The 16,306-nt window shown below is 45.5% G+C and overlaps 1 protein-coding gene across 1 annotated transcript in view; it reads right to left on the bottom strand.

Annotated features, from left to right (window-relative positions):
• Positions 1–6,415: 6,415 nt before the first annotated feature.
• The window catches only part of LOC311173075 (uncharacterized protein), a gene marked incomplete at both ends in the record, with an annotated part of 60,016 nt that continues 50,125 nt past the window's right edge, over positions 6,416–16,306 (bottom strand). Inside the window, one exon of the mRNA XM_084236804.1 lies at positions 6,416–6,800. Within this exon, the coding sequence (XP_084092930.1) occupies positions 6,416–6,800 (385 nt within the window). The remainder of the gene's footprint in view (positions 6,801–16,306) is intronic.

Here is a 16,306-nt window from a genome sequence, read left to right as displayed (position 1 = left end):
TGGCTGCATCACTCCAATCTCCGCCACCATCTCTCTCCCAGCATTCTCCTCTTCATTGCTCCTCTATCTTTTATAAGGACACCTGTCATTGGGTTTGGGGTCCACCTGGGTAATTCAGGATGACCTCCTCTTGAGATCCTTAATTACTTTTGCAAGGATTTTATCCAAGAGAGGTTATCCAAGTTAGAGGTGGAGCCACCATTTAACGTCCCATACCATTTGACATCTTGTTCTTACCCCATCCGTCTTCCCCAGGCTGGAATATGACCTTGACGAGATCAGTGGTCTGGACTTATTTATTGCTTTCCAGGACCTAGAACAGTAGCGGCTATCTACAGTAAGTACTCAATAATTATTTGCTTAATGAGTGAGAGGTTATTAGCTTTAATCACAGAGAATATTCCAGAAGGGGGAAAAAACAATCTGTAAAAAATTAAATAGCCAACATTTCCTGAATGAGAAGTAATTTGCTCAAGATTCCACAGTGATTCAGTGGCAGGGTCAGAATTCAAATCTAGGTGTCCTAGCTCCAAAAATTCTACTCTTCCAAATTTTGATATATGTTCTCTTTATTTATTTGCTTGACCACATTAAATGATTATGTGGTCAGGAAACAAGAATCTTTCCTCTTACCTTAAAATAGGCTGACTTTTTTTTTAAGCAATGAAACATTGAAAGAAAATGAGACAACAACATCTCATAACCTAATTATAAGCATAACACTCTTAAAAGGTGCTAACATTGGGCCTCTGCTGGTGGCGCAGTGGTTGAGCGCTGGGTTGCGAGGCTGCCCGCAGCCTCTGTAGCGTCAGTTCGATCCCTGGCCACTGGCGAGGGTCCCACGGGGGGGGGGGGAATGTGCTAACATTTTTCCCCAAAAGGTTCAAATAAATGGAGTTCCTCCTGTTGACCTTGAGCAGGTCAAATGCCAGGGGTCAGGTAGATGAACATCTGCAAACACCAAGGCTCTGGTCAATAGAGCTGTAGGGTAAGGTAAAAAATATCAGGCTTTTCTGCCCTCCTGCCATTAGGATAGATGAGGGAACCCTGTGGTCCTGAATGCATGCCTGCTGGCAGGCACCTGAAGTGGGCACACCTGGGCTGAGAGACTGCGTTTATAAGGGCGGCATCATGGGGACGCCAGCAGAAGCCAAGAACGAACGGAAGCCGAGAGAAGAAAAGCAGAGAGAATGCCAGAGAGCCCAAATAGAGTGAGGATTTGCTGGGGGCTGGGAGTACTGCCAGCCTCCCAGCCCCCCAGCACCCCTGCCTGCCATGTTTCTGGTAAATCTAAATAAAAGATCTGCAAAAGCCACTGAGGACTCTGACTCCTCCTTTACCCGGTCTGCTGGGATCATAAAGATCCTGCACTGTGCTCACTCCTGCCCCTACAATTGGCATAAGTCGGCAAGATGATCCATGCAGACAGGTATGGAGCCCTCCGAAGACCTGAAGGGACTAAGGAGTAACAGACTGTTTGCCTGTGACGACACTGGAGGCCTCATGCCAGCACAGGAGATGGACAAGGTCCGGGAGCTGCAAGGACCAGCCCAAGACCACCGAGGCAGCAGAATCGTTGGGGAAAGAAAGAGGACCACGAGTCAGAGCTCGCCAGTGCTGACACAAGGAAGTAAGCCTATGGACTTGGGACTCATGGACTTGGACTGACAATTCTGACAGAAGGCGGAGGACCTTGGCAGGTTATGGTTTTTGGGAATCTGGGGGTGGCCAGTGGGCCTCAGTGGCCAAAAGCAGCCTGTGTATGCCCAGCAGCCAGGCGGAGGAAAAAAGCCAATTTTGAGAAGGCAAAAGCTGGTGCTAAGTTGAGCAGCCCCGAGCGGCTGTTAAGCAGCCTGAGTGTGCTGGAGACCAGTGAGTCTCTTAAAATCACCTTTGGGTGATGCCCTGCTTGTTGTCGAGTGAGGGTGAGGAGCTGAGGAACCCATCCTTGGGGGACGGGTGGGGAACGTGGCTTGGGGTGGAGCCCAAGCCGAATAGGGGCCCAAGAGAGGCCACATGTGGAGTTTGGATCCCCGACCCATGAGCTTGTGCAGGGGTCGGCGTGTGGCATTGGTGGCTATGAAGGCCGAGTATTGGAACGACCGCAGACAGAAACCCTGAGGGTTGGCGATTACCCCCAGCAGTTGAATAGAATCGCCAATCCCAGAGTGAGTGCATCCTAGGGGTGGATGCGGGGTGTGGCTTGTAGCTGAGACTACAGCCAGAGAAGGCCAGGAAGCCTGACGGCTCCTGGTGTGTGACAGCAGATGCCGTGAGTGGTTCCCCTCCCTCGTATGAGCAGTGCCTTCAGCAGCAGATTTGGTGGTTCCTCTGCTGGTGCCAATAATTGTCTTTTGCCACTTGGTTGGTGCCCTGCCTGGAATTATTTGTGTTCTGTTGTATTTTGTGTATTTTGTTGTTCTATTGTGATGTATATTACTTGTTTTTGTGGGCCATGGCTGCAGTGTTGTATTGCCAAGAGAAACATAGACTGTCTGGCAGAAAACCGTGAGAGGGTGGATTGTAGGGTAAGGTAAAAAGTATCAGGCTTTTCTGCCCTTCCGCCATTAGGATAGATGAGGGAACCCTGTGGTCCTGAATGCATGCCTGATGGCGGGCACCTGAAGTGGGTACACCTGGGCTCAACTGAGTTTATAAGGGAGGCATCACAGGGACACCAGCAGAAGCCAAGAATGAACGGAAGAAGGGAAAACGCCAGAGAGCCCAGATAGAGTGAGGATTTGCTGGGGGCTGGGAGGACTTCCAGCCTCCCGGCCCCCCAGCACCCCTGCCTGCCATATGCCTGGTAAATCTAAATAAAAGACCTGCAAAAGCCACTGAGGACTCTGACTCCTCCTTCACCCCGTCTGCATGGGATCATAGAGATCCTGCACTGTGCCCATTCCTGCCCCTACAAGAGCTTTGGCCAATGGTTGCTTTATATAAGTTACACATAGTAAGATGCTAAATAGATTTTGAGCTCTAAGTTGTTCTTTTTTTTAAATATTTTTTTTTTAAAAATTTAATTTATACAAGAAACAGGGCACAGGCCAGATGTGCGGGAGGGTGAGAGGATTCACCAGAGACAGAGTGGGGAACAGAACAGGCAGACTAATGAAATACACTGCTGAGGGGAGCAGCGGGCGAGACAGGAGAGGTCTGCTGTGCCATGTGGGTTTCTCGCTGGCCAGCGGGGATCCAACCCTTGCTGCAGAGGCTGTGGACAGCCTCACAGTACGGCGCTCAACCGCCTGCACCACCTCGGAGGCCCAAGTTTTTCTTTTTAAATCAGTGCCAGATGAAGAGAATCCACAAAGAGACTAGTGCTTCTAGGGCTGAATTTGACACTATTAAAGGAAAGAAAACCTCAGCTAGGGGACATAGCTGTTAACGTGGCAATTTGTAAAACCTTAGATTTCTAATGGGGTCTGACTGTTTCAAGGAAAACATATTTTGTTTCTAGGTAACATTTCATGTCTGATTATGAACACATGCTACAAAATTGACCTGTAATGGGAAATATTGTAATGTCACAAAGCATTATCTATATGCTTAATGTGACTTAAAGCATTAATTGCTAGGAGCCAAAATCTGTCCAAGCAAAACATGAACACACATTTTGTTCCTCTTGTCTCTTATTGTGTGTTTTTGAATGAATTCGAGTGTAACAAAAATGTAGTTAGGAAATCAGCACTACCTGAAGGTTTTCTTCACATGCCTGGATTATTTTTGCAGTTCCTTGTTAGCACAGGCACGAACCACCTGCTCAGAAGTGCTCAGCAAATAGCAGCTACATGGCCACTAGTTGGATCTCGGCTAAAACATCTTATGAGGTGAGTGATGAATAGCTGACTGTTTTTTTTTCAAGTCTTTCTAGATTTATTTTGCCATGTTTATAATAAAATTCAGCTCCCTTCAAGTACATGCAACTAAGAGTTGGCTCTCTCTGGAGTCTTAAAGCAAGTTTACAGTGCTAGAATCTCCCACTAAAGCCAACGAGTGAAGTAATGTTCACTGCTTTGGCTCATATTTAAGTATTAAAAATTTGAGCAGTGGAAACATTGTCATCAGCACTTAAACTCAGGAGGTGTACAGGAATTTGGAACTATTTCCAAAGAATCCTTCTTTGGAAGGATTGTGGTGCTGTGGCTAAGTCTGAGCTCCCTTCAGTTCCCTTCAGTTCCCTTCAGTTCCAGGGTCTGAGATTGTCACTGAGGTGTCACTAAGTAGCATATATTCCAGCATCTCTGGAATATGCAGGCTGGGGTGTCCACACACACATCCAAGGAACTTAATAGGAAGAAATAGGAATGACCTGGGGAACCAGTTCCTGTATTTACTGCCACCCCCAAAGCCCACAAGTATTAACAGCCAGCCTGTCATGAAGCTGAGAAAAACGGGTCTGTCCTGGGCAAAATGAAATATGTGGTTCCCCTATTTTGAAATGGCAGACCCAGTATACAAATCCAATCCTCTAATGGAAGACTCACCCTCTCAACCATTTCACTGTTGCCTCCAATTTAAGAGCCTCTTGGTGAAACCACTGTTAGTATTACTACCATCTTAAAAAACTGATAGCAATGAATTGGAAATTCAGGACCCACAGGGTAAAAGGCAGAGGTGATGGCATGGAAAGACAGGTCCAGAGGCCGGCCTGGATTTCAGCCCTGCCAGTATGGAGTTCCAGGATTTCAGTAGGTCACCTTCCTTCTGAACAGCCTGTTCTGACTACAGTGGAGATAGTGATGACAATGATGATACCCAACTCTCAGAGGAATGACAAACACAAGGTAAAGTAATACATGTGAACGAACTGTGAGGATAAAAAAATGAGGCCCAAATAAAAAGAGTCCTCCCTGTTGACCTTTTTTTTAATGCATACAACAACTGGGGTACAGGCCAGAGGTATGGGGGATGAGAGGGTTCACCATAGACAGAGGTGGGGAGCAGATCCACTGAAATACACTACTGAGGGGAGCAGCAGGTGAGACAGGAAAGGTTTACTATGCCATGTGGGTCAGCTCCCTGGCCAGGGATCAAACTTGTGCAGCAGTGGCTGCAGGTAGCACTTAGTGCAGACACTTAACCCCTTGTGCCACTAGGGAGGCCCCCTGTTGACCTTCTTGAGTGGATCAAATGCCAGGGGTCAGGTAGATGAATGCCTGCAAACATCAAGGGCCTAGTCAATAGTCTTTAGAATTATAGTGTGAAGTGATTTTAAAAACTCAAAATTGACCTGTTACTAGGTAAAACTAAATGGATTAAGTGACAAAGGCACAGTAGTCAGCATTGTTTAAATCTTGGTGAGGGAATTCCAAAGCTATTTGTAATGAGCAGGCATTTGGAACTCAATTCAAAAGTAAAGTGAAGACCACATTCAAAAAACATTCACGGATCCAACTTGGGATCATGTTTTCCAAGGAGGAAACCGAGGCTCAGGTGCAGTCTTCTCCATCACAGACTTGAGACAGAGGTTAGATCCAAAACATTCACAGATCCAACTTGGGATCATGTTTTCCAAGGAGGAAACCGAGGCTCAGGTGCAGTCTTCTCCATCACAGACTTGAGACAGAGGTTAGATCAGACCATCTTCCCCAATTCCAATCCTCTTTAAAGCCTCAGCGTTCTCAGAAAAATGGCAACAATATCACCTACAGTAGAAAAGAGCCCCGAAGACTAAGGTAACCACTGTGCAGTGCTCAGTGAGTAAATGGTGACCACTTCTGTTACCACACCAGAGGAAGGTCCTTAGGTATTTCAGAATTAAAGTTTTTATTTATCGTGAATGCCTTTAGACTTCAATTCATGGCAGTAGTGACTAATAGAAGTTACAAATTTAGGGGAAAATCACCAAAGGTTGGTTTATTTTAAATGCACGAAAAAAAGGTGCTTTACAGCACAAAAGCTCACCCTTTTAACCAAAAAGAGTTCACATGCTTATTAATGGTAGGTAGCTGAGGCCATTTAATGAGTCATAGCTGATGAGTGATCCCAAACCACAGGAAGCATGTGGTGCTGTGGCTAAGACATTGGAGATAAAGATGTCCGTGGAGAACATGCCCAAGTCTGGTTTGGAGTCACATGTTCTCTAGCTGAGGACTTTAGGCTGAACACTTCCCCTTTGCAGCAGATTTCCTTTTCCTCTTCCGCTGAGCTAAGAGTACTACCTGCTTCCCTGGTGTCTGTGAGATCCAGTGACATATGGGGTATAAAGCCCTGATGTGGGCCTGATGCTGGGATGCTTGATCAAGGGCACTAGATGACTGTCACAAAAACTTTTAAGAAATTAAAAAAAAAAACTTTTAAGAAATTGGCAACCATTTTAAGAGTAAAAATAGATGCTAAGAAATCAGAAGGAAATTATTGAACGAATCATCTGGATTTCATTTTCTGACAGGCACAATTCCATGCTCATTCACACAGAGACTGGGCTCATCAGCCTCAGGAGGCCCCTCCGGAAGTCTTCGGGAAGGCCCACCGGCTTGCTCGTGGCTGGATTCACGAAGACGTGGACTGAAGACCCCGTGGTACAGGCCAACGCGTCAAACTGTGTGAGCTTGGGGTGACCAGAGAAAAAGCCGGCACTGAGGTCCCCGTGGTCTACTGAAGGCGGATCCGAGGTGGGCTTAGGTGGGAACAGAGCAAGGCGGTAATGCACACTGGAGTGACCCACTTTCTCAACAGCCATAGCGGCCAGTGGGACCTGAGGAAAGCCAACAGGTGTGTGGAAGGTGCATTGATTGGTCACCATGAATCCCACCAGGGAGGATGTCCTCAAGCCGGTTTTCAGGCCACAGTACCTAGAAGGGGAAGTCACAAAGCTTATTCCAGTGACCATGTTCTTTCCTAGCCAATGTCTGTGTTGGAGCAGCATAGAGTGGTAGCTTCAAAGAGCCTCCCACTGAATCCTCACTCAGCCATTTACTAGCTGAGTGGCCTTGGGCAAGTCACTTAAGCCCCCTGACCTCAACTTCCACAACAATGAAATATTCTTTACCCTGGTACCTCCTTCCCAGGCTTTGAGAATGAAGGGAAGGATGTCATTTAATATAGCATACCACTTCATATATCAACAGTTCCTAGACATGTTAAGTGCTCATTAAACATTGGCTATGACAGCCAGCTTGTCCTTGCCTGGCATGGTGAAAAGCCAGAAACTTGTGCTTTAAATGAGAGAGAAAACGAATTCATTAGATAGCTATTGTGTCTCTTTTCTGTGCTACTAGGCAGTCATCTCATTACGGACAGGGACTGTGTCTTGTTTATTTTTAGGTTTGTTGACTAGAAATGAAGAAGCACTTAAGATACATTGTGAGGTTGAACAGAATCAGAAATAAAAAGCATAAAGCTGAGTGACGGCCTCTCCCCACCAAAGAGGATTGAAATGGCTTAAACATTTTAATCACATTGTCCTATTGGGTTTTTGGTTCATTTGTTTGTTTAGAAAATTAAGGTTGAAAGTGAGAATTCACTGTATGGGAACAATGGTGGGTCCTATAAAGGTTTAGACTACAACGTTGTTCACAGAATTGATGAGCACAGAGGAGAAACAGGAAGCAGCTCTGAGGCTCTGCCCGGGAGGGCAGGGCGAGTATCTGTGGCCAGTCACCCTGGCATCCACTGGTGTCACCGTCTCGACACTAGATACATTCATTTACTGTCAAGAAGGCTGTTCAGAGAGAAAGATCATGTTCTAGAACAGAATCTGCTATTCCATCTCCCTGCTATACAAAAGCATATTAGTTTAGGTACTTATTCCTAGAAAAGACTTTCAAAGAACGACCCTGAAGTGTTCCAGTCGTTATCTAGCAGTGCAATGTGGGATCACTGTTTTCTTCCTTTTGCAAGTATGAACTTTACAAAATGAACACGGCTTGCCTTTGAAGTAAGAAAAAAAATATGTTAAAAATATCTGAATGTGAATTTCATTTTCCAGAAATGTACAGGAGAGATGAGCAGGCTGTGTAAGCAAGGCTCCTTCCTCAGGAAAACCAGGACAGGAAAGGGACACGAACAGAAAGCTTTGTCCCTCAGCATTACTCAAGATCCAATGAGAATGAAATCCTCCTGTTTTCATTTCCCATGCTTCTTCCTCACTATTGCTTTCCTTTTTCTCAGCCCATTTTCCTCACTGTTGTAGGGCACTGACAGTCAAGAAACAGCGCTTCTTCCCACCCGCCCCCCCAGCAGTATTTCACAAGCTCCTTGGATTCTGAGCTCAGCCACGGACCTCTTAAATAATTGAAAAGCAGGAATGCTTTTGAACAATGTGGCTGGTCAGGCCAGGCCAGTGCCAGGTGCTTTACATGTTGTAGTCAATCTTCAAAACAACCCTGCAAGACAGGTCTCGTTGTGCCTCCCTTATAGGAAAGAAATGAAAGAGGAGAGGCTGAATGCATTTCCCAGAAGCCAGCATTCAGGCAGTGGTGAGCTCACTCACACTTCAGGGTCTTCCATGCTGCTGCTAGACGGTGAAGCCGAAACCCACATTTCAGTCCCGTGATGAATTATGTTTTCTTTCATTGTTTCTGTGACCTTAAGGCCTACATTTTCCTTAAGTGTTGTGTCACAGTTTCCTCACATCTCAACAACAGACCTCCAGCTTGCAAATTCATAACCCAATCTGATTTGGTCGGTGGTTATAATAGGGGCCCTCAGTGAGAATTTTTTCATTGTTCATTTTTTGGTAGGTTTTAATTTTTATTGGTATTTTCAGATCTATTTATGAAAGTATGTATTTGTGTGTGTGTGTGTGTGTGTATACTCTAAAAGTTAGGTTGTTGTTCAAGGTTTATTATAAAACCAATAGTTATCCAGTTGGTTACACTATCAGTTGGCTAGTTGGTATACTTGGTTTCAATCTGGGTCAAGAAATTCTTAGAATAAATTCATTCATTCAGCAACTCCCACTGCACACCTGCTCTTTGTCATGCACTGAGGACACAACACGAAACAAGACAGAGTCCTGCTCCAGGAATCAGGGCTGGGGGTTGGTAGGGTATGTCAGCTCTTCTCCCGTTAGCAAGAAGAAGGTGCAAGTCATGTTCCTTTCTTGCTCCGCTTCCTCTTTCCTTCTCTCCTTTTCTTTCTTTCCTCAATGAACATGCATTGCGTTTGTTGTTCAAGGCAGGTGCTAGGGGCGGAAGAAAGGAGTGAACAAGCTGGCTGGTGGTAGTGCCTGCCCTCATGTAGCTGTGGCCTACACAGGAGGCCATCACCACACAGTGTGAGCAGTGCTGTGTGTGGGAAACCACAGGGTTTCTGCAAGTTTGTAGTGGGGGGGGGGGTGACTTGACCCAGACTATCAGGGAAGTCCATCTGAGTGAGTGACAGCTAAAGTGAGACCAGAGTGAAGGTAGGAAGTACCCAAGAGAACAGCAGGGGACAGGGTTTTCCAGGAGGGGGAATGGCATCTGTGACACCAAGCTTGTTTAGTAAAATGAGCATGTGACTTCAAATTGCAACAACAAGTTAGGTGGAAATAGTCTAGGGGGGGGGGAACAGGTAGGTAACTACCACAGTCCTAGAGAGATGATGGTTTGGACTATGGCAGTGGCAGCAGAGATGATGATATTTTAGAAGCCAGCACATAGTGTATCAGTGGGGAGAGGGGAGTGGATGGAGGGGGCAGGAAGGCCCAGCCTGGTTATATACATGCTGGGTGTTATCTGAACAGAATGACAAGCTACCCCATAGGCTTAAAGGGGAGGCAGCCTCAGGATCGTGCTTGCATTTCAAGACTAGCATTCAAAAGAGGATGGATGAAGGCAGAGCGGATAGACATGGCATGGTAACATGTGTCTGAGGAAGTGTGCACCCATTTCTCGAAATCAGTGTCGCAAACCAATGTTTCCTCATTAAAAAGAAAAAAGTGGGGCCTCCCCGGTGGCGCAGCCGGTTGAACACAGCACTGTGAAGCTGTCCACAGCCTCTGTAGCATGGGTTTAATTCCCGGCCTGCCAGGGAGATTCCCACATGGCATGGCAGACCTCTCCTGCTTCTCCCCTCAGCAGTGTACTTCGGTCCTTCTGCCTGTTCTGCTCCCTGCTCTGTCTCTGGTGATACCTCTCACCTTCCTGCGCCTCTGGCCTGTACCCCAGCTCTTATATAAAAATAAATAAATCTGAAAAAAAAGTGGATGACAGACACCAGTTGGGAGATGATTGTGATGATGAGAACTTGGCTGGGTGGCAGCAGCAGAATGAAAAGTTGTGACCTCCAGACACAGACATGGAGGACTGACATCTGGCCGTCCTGGCTGACTGGCGTCCACTATCACAAAGGCCAGTGTTCGACAGTGACAGTGATGGTGCCAGCACCTTTCGGCAAAGGCAGGAGCTTGCACCACCTCCTAGTCTTTTTCCTGCTATTGATGAAATGGCTTTCATCTATTAATTTCTGCCATCACAGGTCAATTTCTGCGTATTACCCATCACGTAGGCATGGTGACACCTGTGATCTTGTCCTGTTTTCCAAATATAATTTCACATCTAGTTTTTTTAAGTACTAAAAAATACATTATTGTGGGGAGCACCGCCGCCGGGAGCGGGGCCTGTGCAGGGGCGTCCTGGCCGCCCCTCGGGTTCACCTTTGCCGTGGTCCCCGGGGGCCTTCATGCGGGCCCTGCGCCCCGGAGCCCCAAGGCGCCGTCCGCGCGAGGCCGCCGGGCGGGCGCCCAGACCAAGCCAACCAAAAAGTGTTTTTGGGGAAAAAAGAAATATATTGTATCTTTAAATCGTGTCCCCGCTCGTCTCCAGGCCCTGCTGCGCCAGGAGGACTGCACGGGCGCTCCTGGCTGTGCGCGTGAGGCTGCACCCCCAGACCCGAGCCGCGCACCCCCAGACGGGAGCAGCGGTGCGTCCTGGCACCTGCTGGCAGCGGCTACGGGCCACGCTGACTGTAAACTCGAGGCCCCCTTGAGTGCAGGCTCCCAGGGAGCAGGCACCAGACCGCGTCGTTCACCCCTCACGGCCCCCTCAGGACACGCGCTGCACCTGCGGACGCCGAGTTGATGAGGCGCTTACATCACCGCACCGTTGCTGAAGCAGCCGCGCTCCCTGCAGAGAAGTACTAGTAGCCTCAAAGCCAGGGCCTGAGCAGGGCCTCCCCAGCGCCCTAGCGGGTTAAGGCTCAGTGTTTCAGCGCTGCTGAGGCCTGAGTTCGATACCCGGCCCGGGGAGCCAACCCACTTAATTCAGTAATGTTGTCTCCTCTCCCCACCCCATTCCCTGTGCCTCCCCACCCCATTCCCTCTGTGTCCCCCATTCTCCCCTCCCCCCATTCCCTGTGTCTTCCCCCCTCCCCCAAAACAGGAATCCAACTATATGATATGAGACCTAGACCAGGTCTAAGAATATGTATTGAAAACAAGTGGAGCTCGTCAACGTGGAAGCAAGAACCTCAAGTGATTTATTAAACCTATGTTTTCAGATGATTAAAAATACACACAAACTTATGCATTAGAATCTTTCATTTTTTTTACTTCTTGATACACTTTGAGTGCCCTCTTTAGCCAAAATCTCATGTACTATCTTCATTTTTTGAGGTAACATGTAACATTTAATCCAGATGTACCCCATATATTGGTGCTGATAAAACGGAATATAGCAGCTTCTATAATATGGTGGAAACTACCAAGGACGTTCCCTTCTTATCCTCTAGTGTAGGGGATGGCATTAGATAGTTCCAGGCAGAACTTTGGAGCTAACCCCCCTGTCTGTTTGCACTAGTGTGTGCAGTCTCTTTATCCGCCTGGCAGTGAGAGTCGAGCCCTTATTGAAAAGGAAAAAAACCCACTGCTCTGATATTCCATATATTGCATTTCTGTACTTTTTGGCTTACATAATAAATGTTGGGATATGTGCACACACCTAGTTTTAGAAATTTCACTAGTATCTTTATTTACTGATCCCTTATAAAATGGGAAGATGGAAGATTTTTGAGGCCTCCCTGGTGGCGCGAGGGGTTAGGCACCGCACTGTGAAGCCTCTGCAGCATGACTTCAAACCTAGGCAGGCCAGGGAGCAACCCACATGGCGAAGCAGACCTCTCCTGTCTCCAAGCTGCTCCCCAGCAGTGTATTTCTTCGGTCTGCCTGTTCTGTTCCCCACTCTGCCTCTGATGAATCCTCTCACCTCTGCCCCCACATCTCTGGCCTGTACCCCAGCTCTTGTATGTATGCATAAATAAATAATGGGAAGATTTGTCTTCCTTGCAATAAAAATGAAAAAAAAATACATTATTTCCAACCCTAGGAAAAATGACCACACACATTTATTTGCTTCCATAATTAGGAAAGGAGGCAGTTAAGATAAACATGGGAAGAAATATTTTCTGATAACTCCCTATTTTGAACAACTATGATCAAAACAATACTGGGTTTACCTTTGGTTAATGTTATGTTGCTTTTTAGCACATGTTGGCTTTATTTTAAGAGCAATGATATCATAAGTAAAAAGAAGGATTTCTCAGAACTAAAGTTGAGTAATAAGTGAGACTGAGCAAATATATCATTAAGCCTTTATCCTGTGCTGTTTATCACACCACTTGGAAATATTAAAAGATAAAATTAAAAAGATAAATAATATTTCTAAAACAGGTTGCCCATCTCTAAAAGCAAGTAGCTAATATAACGAGCAGGTGATGGTCCCCATCAGGAAAATGCCCAGACCCAATTGCCAGCAGAGCATTGGCTATTACCATTTTTTTTTTTTTTGAGATTGTCAACCAATTGTATTCTTTACATGTTTCTTTATCAAAGGTGTAATTAATGACAAAGCTACTACCATTTTTAAAATGCATACATTGGGTCCCCAAACTGAGCAAATCTAATGAAAATCATTTGCTGCCAAATCAGAACAATTCTTTCATAAGAATGTCTTCGCACGAAGTTCATTCTGGTAAATCAGTGTCAAAATGACAAGAAAAGTCAGTGTCTCATGAGGCACAATGTATAACAAGCAAAAATCTCCAAATCTGTGTTTAGAAATGGAATGTTAAAGGGTTTGATAAAGAGTTCAAGACCAAATTATGAAGGACATGAAACAAATTCATTGAAACATTTTGAATAAAAATATGAAGACCGTGACTTTATGCTCAATTAACAGGAAAACACAATCTTGAAGGTCAAATGTGGTAGATGATGATCTGATTTTTCCAGACATTCAGAAGCAGAATCAGCCATTACAGATGTCGCTGAAAGACTGGATTAGAGGAAATTTTGAAACTACACATCAACAATATCACAACTGTTGTGCTTTTTGTCTTTGCAAAAGTTACTTTCTGAGAGATTTCGAAGAAAGCATTCTCTGAAGAGTAGCTATTAAATCTTTCAAGCCCTCAAAATCAAGCCAGCCTGAAATACAGTGACCATTTCTGGACCTGCTGAGAAAAAGGGAGAATGGGAGTTAAGGAAGGCATGTGATCCTTCCTGTACAGCTTTCAGTGAGGTCCCAAGCATCTAGCATCTTGCAATTCTATGGAAAATTCCAGGAGGCTGTAAGGAGCAGTGGTGTAAAAATCTATTTTAATTCAACCAGGTGGCAGAAAACACTTCAAATACATGGAAACAATGTAGAATATCAAATATACCAGGAACAACAACAATTTTTATGTTCATCTATTCAATAAAAAGTCCGTCAGTCCTGGGCCCTCGGATACAAAAGAAGTAAATATAGCCCATGCCCTCTTTGTCTAAGGACGAGGAAAACTACCAACAAATGCAACACAACGTGCTCTTGGCTTGGGAGAACGAAAAAGAAGTCAGAGACACCGACCGTGAGGAGGCATCATTTGAGCAGGGTCTTAAAGACTATGTAGGAGTTCTCTCCTTTGGGGGGAGGGAGATATCCTAGACAGAGATGATAGCACAAGCAGAGAAATGAGGCCAGATTATTTGATAAATGACTAGAGCGTCCCAAGAATCCAGAAATAGGATCCACCTGGACAAGACAAATACTGAAGTTCCTTTACCCCCAGATTTTATAGAGACTAAGGTAGAGTATTAGTTACAACTCTTTTTTATTTTTTTTTAACAGAAATGAATTCATTTAAGGGAGAGAGAGCTTCCTCTTCTTTAACAACCTCAGGACTTCCTGTAGTCAGGCCGAGAAAGGGGCTAGAAACTGGAAAGTCAGAGGAACTCTCTTCTACTTTTTGTCTTGGTTTTATTTCTCTCCATGTCTATGTTCTATTAGTCAGAATTCCTTTGGTCATGTGACAGAAATATAACTAAAAATAATTCTAGTCAAAAAGGAAATTTATTAGGGCCTCCCCTGGTGGCGCAGCGGCTGAACACTGGGCTGCAAAGCTGCCCACAGCCTTTGCAGTGCCGGTTCGATCCCCAGCCACCGGTGAGGGTCCCACATGGTGCGCAGACCTCTCCTGCCGCCCGCTTCTCCCCTTAGCAGTGTTTTTCGTCAGTCTGCCTGTTCTGTTCCCCGCTCTGACTCTGGTGAAGCCTCTCACCCTCTCGCCCTTCTGACTGTATCCAGTGCTTGTACAAATAAATAAATAAATCTTAAAAAAAAAAAAAAAGGAAATTTATTAGCTCAGAAGTGGGAAGTGCAGGCATAAACTATTACATGGATGAATCTTGAAGAGATTTTGCTGTGGGAAGTAATATACTCATAAAAGGGCAGCTGTCGAACTCATAGAAACAGAAAGTAGACTGGTGGTTGCAGGGCCTGGGGAAAGGAATGTGGAGATGTTGTTTAAGGGCTTCATTTAGGGAAGATGAAAAAGTCCTAGAGATGTTTTGGTGGTGATAATTGTACAACAATGTGATGTCACTGAACTTACACACTTAAAATGGTTAAAATGGTCAATTTTGTTATGTATATATTGACAATAAAAAGGGGGATTCTAGGAGTGAGTACAATTCATGCACAGCTAGATGCAGGGATATCATTGGGGTCCTGTCACCTATTTCACTCTACTTTCATTTTCCAAAGACTGTTAAGGGGAGGCAAAGATAGGTATTCTCATCTTAAATCATCTATAGAACTAAAAATTGCAGCCAAGAGAGAACCTCTTGCCTGAAAGTTCTAGTTGAAATTCAGAAGATGACCCTGCCATGGGGACTGAGACCCATTTCTGAACCAATCACTGTAGCCAAGGAGTTAAGTGCTTTGGTCAGCCAAGTCTGAGTCATGTGTCCAAGCCTGAGCTGGTCACTGTAGCCAGGACAGCAGAGTTCTCCGGTAGGGGCCAGCCCTACTTGAACCACAAGAACAGAGAATGAGAACAGGGTGATTCCCCAAACAGATCCTGGGCAGTCAAAACATATCCATCATCCATCACAGCTTCTTTTTCTACAGACCAGTTTTCTGTCTTTTCCACCAAAAAGGCAAAAGGATATTATCACCCCCCAGCTTGTTATGCTTTATTCATGGACTTTTAGCTCTAATTCACCATCCCTGGGAGATTCTGACCAATGCAGCCTGTCTGATTCACTGTGGGGGTGGGCGTGGCAGAGTGCTAGGGATAATATGGCCGCTATAAGCCCATTTTTGTGAATGTAGGGGTAAGTTACAAGTGTTCATAGGAGCAAGGCAGATAGCTCAAAAGGAGTTTATTACAATAGATAACAGATAATTTCTACAGGAAAATGATGTAAAAAAAATGCATGAAAATAATTTTGGCTGCTAAATATAGGATGGGTTGGAGCAGGAGAATTTGATGGCCAGAAAACTAATTATAGCTACTGCAAAAAAAGATGACTCTGAAATGGCTAGCTTATGAGAATAAAAATATGGAAACATTACCCATCAAGAGTGAGATGATAAAAGAAATGCCTGGGTTGGGTGGGGTAGGATGAAGAGGATGATGAATTCAGCTTCAGATGTGTTTCCTCCAAAAGGCTTGTGGAACACCCAGGTGGAGAAGTTCAGTAGGCCAGGAGTAGTAGCTTGAAATCCAAGAAGGAGGGTGTAGTTGGAGACATATTTGGGAATCGTTGGTGCACAGAGAGGGGTGTTGAAGGCACAGAGCATGTGAGATTTCACAGGCAGGGCACAGCACAATTGGAAAAGAGCAGAGGGCAAAACCTGCATTTAAGAGGTTGTGGCAGATAACCCAGTGTCATGCCCACATGTGCTCAGCATTCACGGTTTCTAGGCTGGCCATGCCATCTTACTGAATCTCGTCCCCTGGCCTTTCTTTCAAGTTGCATTCAGTGGGGGCCAAAAATGCCAGGATTAACAGCTCTCCACTAATGACTGGTGAGTTAAAGGAGAATTATCCTAGCTTTCATGTGCTTGGTGGGAAAATGCAAGGGTAGTATGTACCACCTCACAGAGATCCTGGA

Source organism: Talpa europaea (assembly GCF_964194135.1).
Source record: "Talpa europaea genome assembly, chromosome: 1".
Taxonomy (NCBI): Eukaryota; Metazoa; Chordata; class Mammalia; order Eulipotyphla; family Talpidae; genus Talpa; species Talpa europaea.
This window is presented reverse-complemented; position numbering and strand designations above follow the sequence as displayed.